We start from the raw sequence: 5131 nt of genomic DNA, 5'->3' as shown, positions 1-5131 counted from the left end.
TTAAGGACCAGCGGCAGCTCCTGCAGCTCCTGCAGCAGCTCCTGCAGGTCCTCAAGCAGCTCCTGCAGCAGCTCCTCCAGCAGCTCCAGAAGCTCCTGCAGCAGCTCCTGCAGCAGCTCCTGCAGCAGTGTCCGCCTCAACTCAGCTCCACTTGGAACCCTTGAAGAATTCCACCACAGCGACACCCGTCATGAGAAGGCGACGCCGACCCCGACGCGCTCCTCGAGGAACGCCGGATGACGTTCTCCGTCGGAGAAGGTCACGGCCCGACTGTCCAGTTTAGGTCCATCTGGGTGGGCCGCCCCGTCTGGGGAGGAGGTTCCTCTCCCTGATCTGCAGCAGGTTCACCCACAGCGTTGGTCACCTGAAACAGAGCCGTACGGACGCCGCGGACTTCACTGAGATACTTTATTGAGTTTTACATTCGTGTACATTTCATGAAATCCTTTCCACGGTCAGGATGAGAAGATTGCGGGAGGACCACTCCAGGAGACCCAGCTTCACTTCCTGAACTGGGGGATGGGGGAGGGGATCTTGATGTCCTGGCCCTTCTCCAGCCTCTTCTCACACTCGATGAGATAGTTGACGCCGTCGATCACCAGCTGCACCAGCTCCACCTGGGAGAGATCGGCGGCGACGACAAGGTGGAGTCATTGCATGTAGGAGATGTTCTCCTCAGTTGAGAAGCTCATCTCATCAGCTGCTTCCTGAGCTGAGTTGTGATTCACAGCCAGAAGATGCAGCTGTTGAACTTCCTTTGCGCTCAATCGCAAATGTTTTCCTAGAAGGGAGAACATCTGAGCAGGACCTCCTCTCAGGTGGTGCCCAAACTGGACCTCCTTGAACCGCAGATCAGACGGTGACCTTTGAGAGGGTTTGAGCGCCTGGATTACAGATTAGAGCTGGGCGCCGCTCGCGGCCGGTCGGACGTCGGCTCCCTCCTCTCCGCTCCGCCCGTCCTACCTCTGACTTCCCCAGGCGGTCCAGGTTGGAGATGTCGAAGGTGTCTCCGCTGGCCGCCGTGTCCACGCCGCCCGTGCCTCTCTTCTGTAGCCTCAGGTTGTCCAGGATCTTCTTGAAGCGAGGGTCCTAGATCATCAACAGAGATATTTGACACGGCCCTCTGGCAGGAGAACACGTTCAGGAGATGAAGGCGGCCTCAGGTGGACTACCCTGCTGAGGAGCGGCAGGCGAATGTGGACGCCGGCCCTGAGCCCGGTGCCCAGGTTGGAGGGGCAGGTGAGAATGTACCCCAGGCGCTCGTTCCACATGAACTCCCAGCCCCTCTCCTGGATCAGATTTTCCACCTGGGAACCGAAACATCCAAACATGCGGCCAAACGTGTCTTCTGGCGGTGGACGGAGCGGGACGAAGGCCGGAGTACCTGCTTCAGACCCCTGCAGAACCTCTCGAACACTCTCCTCATGTTTCCACCTTTCTCCATGGATATGATCCTGGTGTGGTCCTCCTCGTTAATCCAGATCAAGAAGTTCTTCTCGTTGTTGTGCCTGAGGCGACGGGGACGGAGCCAGGTTACCGCCGCAGACCGGGCCGAGGTCTCGCCACATCACTTACTCTCCCGGAAAGGTAAGGACCCTGATCCCACCACGTTCCCTCAGCAGGGAACATCTCCGCTTCCCTGCTGTTCCTTGCATGTTCCCTCATGCATTTTATATCACCGCTTTGCTGAAGACGCCTCTCTGATTTAACGTGACCCTTTCCTTCCCTGTCTCGCCGGTGGAGACGAAGACCAAGATCAGAAACCGGCTCACGATGGCGACCGACCCCCGGCCATCTCCTCACGCGTCCGTCCAATATCTGGATTCTACCTCGGCGTGCGTCTCCTTACCAGATCCCTCGGGCGTCGGGCCAGTCGCGGGCCATCCCGGCCGACGTCAGCAGGGGCGACACGGGCTTATCGAACAGGAAATGCTCCTGATTGGACGGCAAAGCGGAGCGGCGTTAGAAGGTGCGCGGAGGCGAGCGCTCTGCGAATGTGCTCGCGCGCTAACATCGATGAGCTGCTGCTGCTCCCTGTCGGTCATCTCCCCCAGGCTGTAGTAGCGGCCGGTCAGGTCGCCGGTCAGGCCGGCCAGCGCCGTCACCACCACGCGCTCCACCTCGCGGCGCTCCGAGCGCGTGCAGGCCGGCGGCAGGCTCAGCCCGCGGACGCTGCGGCCGGTGCGGACCCGCGACGACAGCACGTAGCGCTCGTCGAACATCCCCGAGGTGACCTGCGGAGGAGAGCCCGCGACTGAGGGGTTGGCGGACTCCACGGGACGGAGCGGCGGGTCCCACCTTGGAGGCGTCCAGGTCGGTGGGGTGCTTCATGGTGCGGGGGTCGTAGCCGTTGTGTCTGTCCTTGATGACGGGGTCGAACAGCTCCGCGAACACCTCAAAAAGAACCCAAACGCCGTCACCTCCCGACTGCGACGCGCGAGCCGAGGGCAACGCCGACGCCGTGGCCACGTACCTCGTAGCTCTCCTCGTCCCCGGCCACCATGCCCACCGTCTTGATGAAGGGGTGGCCGGGGTTGTCCACGCCCGTCTGGATGCAGTCGTCCACCGTCCAGTTGTTGGGGGTGGTTTTGTCCCGCAGCCGGCCGTACATGGCCGGGGTCAGCGCCGCCGCCATGCAGTTATTGTGCTTCCTCAGGTCGGGGAAGTCGGCGCTGGGCATCAAAGGGAGGAGGTGCACCTCGCATGTTAGCATGTGATACTCACACACACACACACACACACACACACACGCACGCATACCTGGCAGGATAGAACTTCTTCCTCTCGGCGGCGGCGGCGCTGTCCACCATGAGGTAGCCGGACGCCAGCGTCCCGGCCCCCACGCTGGCCAGCAGCGCCGCCTTACGACCGGTCATCACACGGGTGAACGAGCTCGCCATGGTTTGGGGAGATTTCTGAAGAAATGTAAAATAAATACTAAAACAAAGCAAAAACGGCAGGCTTCCATGGAGAATATTCTGGATTACACATTCTTATCTGTTACTCCGTGGGTATTTATATAAAATGTCATATATAATTAGCAGGTTATGACGTCCATTCCCATGTTTTTCTTTTCAGTAAAACACACACACACACACACACACTCAGAGACGGAGAAAATCTCTAATTGCATTAAGCTTTATGATAGAACGCTTAAGTAACAGATACGCCTGCTGGCTGCTTAATGAGATTATTCTTGAAGTAGGTAGAGGCGTCTGATTGGCTGAGCTCACAGTTCAGCCAATCAGGGCTGAGGGAGGGATTTCGTCTGATGCTAAATCTCAGCGTCACCTCGCTCTCACTGACATCCAGCAGTCGCACAGATACAGAATTAAAGGAAAACATGAATGAATACATGAATAAAGGAAACTTGAAAGGATGAATAACACATCCATAATTGAACAGATAAAAATATAAATAGTGGAGGGTGATTGTTTGATAGATAAAAGCATAAATACATTAAAATATACTATATGTATGTTTGTGTGTGTGAGTGCATAACATGAGATAAAATGTATATACATACACGCATATATAGCCATGCAGACACATATATGCCTGTTTGTATGTGTGTGTGTGTGTATGTATGTATTTATATCTATCTATCTATCTATCTATCTATCTATCTATCTATCTATCTATGTAGATAGATAGATAGATAGATAGATAGATAGATAGATAGATAGATAGATAGATAGATAGATAGATAGATAGATAGATGATAGATAGATAGATACTTGCAGGAATGAGATGGATCATCTATATATACATATGTAAACGCATACGCGGAAACAGAATGGGAAAGATATTTTATACCTATATATATATATATATACACACATATGAATACATATACATATATATATACACATAAGTAATATATTTCTATGTATTTCTACATACTGCCCCCTGTTGCAGAGCCGCGGGTCAAAGAGCATCCATCAGGAGCCTGCTGGAGAACCTGCGACGGTGGAAGGAGGGACGGTTCTTCACTCACCTGAGGACTGAAAGGAGGCAGGAGGACGAGGAAGGCCGTGCAGCTCAGAGTGCAGAGGAACAGCAGACTGAAGAAGAAGGACGGGATCAGAGGGAGGGAGACGGGCTTCCGCCGCAGGATTAGGTCAACAGACGGGAAATCCTCTTTCTGCTGTCACTCAGCATGTCTGCGGCGTCCTCGGGTCGGCTCAGGCTCCTCAGCGTTCACCTGCAGCTGGACCGGGTCGTCGCACCGAGGACCTTCCTCTGCTTCTGCTCCACCTGATCCTGCAGGCAAGTGATGTTCTACCTTCTGACACAACAGCAACTGGAGAAGGGCCACCTTTCTTTCTCAAGCCATCTATTTATGTGTGCATGTTTTATTTGTATATTTACTAATCCGTTTATTTATTTATCAATCTGTCAATTCATTATTTATGTATTTATCAGTGTTTATGTGCATTTACTTATTTATAATTTTATTATTTAAATATATTTACTTTCAGATCTATTTTTTATGTATTCATCTGTAATTTTTTTTTTTTTTTCAGTTTAATTGTCCACAGCTGTAATAACTGGCTAATTTCTCACAGATATGTAGAAATGTATGCAGCTTTTATTGAGCAGAATACAAAATGTACATTGACAGTGGATGGATGGATGGATGGATGGATGGATGGATGGATGGATGGATGGATGGATGGATGGATGGATGGATAGATGGATGGTTGATCCCTCAGGCTGTGGAACACGTCCGTCACTCACACACGAAGGAGTGTGAAGCTTGCCTGACATGACACCACGGTGGCACCTCCTGGAGAGCCGGCTCGGCACATCGCCTTGGCAACGGGGAAAAGGACATCTCCAGCTTGCGAAGGCCGACCTCGCTGAGATGAGATGAACACCTTCCACCCGTCCGCCTTCGTCTGACTCGTCTTTCTCAGCTCATCTCTCCTCCGACAAATACTGCAGTACTGAGTGGATTGTGTGTACTACAGTAAACACTGCGTGTAATATAGTACACACAGTGTATACTGGGTTTGGACTGGAGGGCATGTACAAAATAAATAAATAGATGGAAAATAAATAACAATAATAACAAATTAATGAATGGATAAAATACAAAATAATAGAGAAATATAGACGAATAAAAATA

The 5131-nt window shown here is 52.0% G+C and overlaps 1 protein-coding gene across 1 annotated transcript; it reads right to left on the bottom strand.

Moving 5' to 3' along the window:
• Positions 1 to 399: 399 nt before the first annotated feature.
• On the bottom strand, positions 400 to 4094 carry LOC147218174 (creatine kinase U-type, mitochondrial-like). The gene is made up of 10 exons (XM_086174073.1): positions 3998 to 4094; positions 2761 to 2915; positions 2474 to 2672; positions 2299 to 2394; positions 2013 to 2234; positions 1850 to 1935; positions 1385 to 1508; positions 1173 to 1307; positions 964 to 1089; positions 400 to 617 (listed from the first exon to the last, which is right to left on the bottom strand). The coding sequence occupies exons 2-10, from the start codon at positions 2898 to 2900 to the stop codon at positions 501 to 503; spliced, it is 1245 nt and encodes a 414-aa protein (XP_086030199.1). The 5' UTR covers positions 2901 to 2915; positions 3998 to 4094; the 3' UTR covers positions 400 to 500.
• Between the last annotated feature and the right edge of the window lie 1037 nt (positions 4095 to 5131).

Source organism: Fistularia commersonii, chromosome 26 (assembly GCF_037954325.1).
Source record: "Fistularia commersonii isolate RoL2024-O1a breed Wild chromosome 26, RoL_Fcom_v1.0, whole genome shotgun sequence".
In the NCBI taxonomy this organism is placed as follows: Eukaryota; Metazoa; Chordata; class Actinopteri; order Syngnathiformes; family Fistulariidae; genus Fistularia; species Fistularia commersonii.
Note: the sequence above shows the minus strand (reverse complement) of the source record. Positions and strands in the feature narration are given on the sequence as shown.

Bases quoted from the DNA above. Each gene is read 5' to 3' on its own strand.
- LOC147218174 (XM_086174073.1), bottom strand. From the start codon at position 2,900: ATGGCGAGCTCGTTCACCCGTGTGATGACCGGTCGTAAGGCGGCGCTG. The intron at 2,235-2,298 runs GTGGGACCCGCC...TCTCCTCCGCAG, and splicing joins CCGACCTGGACGCCTCCAAG to GTCACCTCGGGGATGTTCGA. The intron at 1,509-1,849 runs GTAAGGAGACGC...CCGTCGCCTCAG, and splicing joins CCCGACGCCCGAGGGATCTG to GCACAACAACGAGAAGAACT.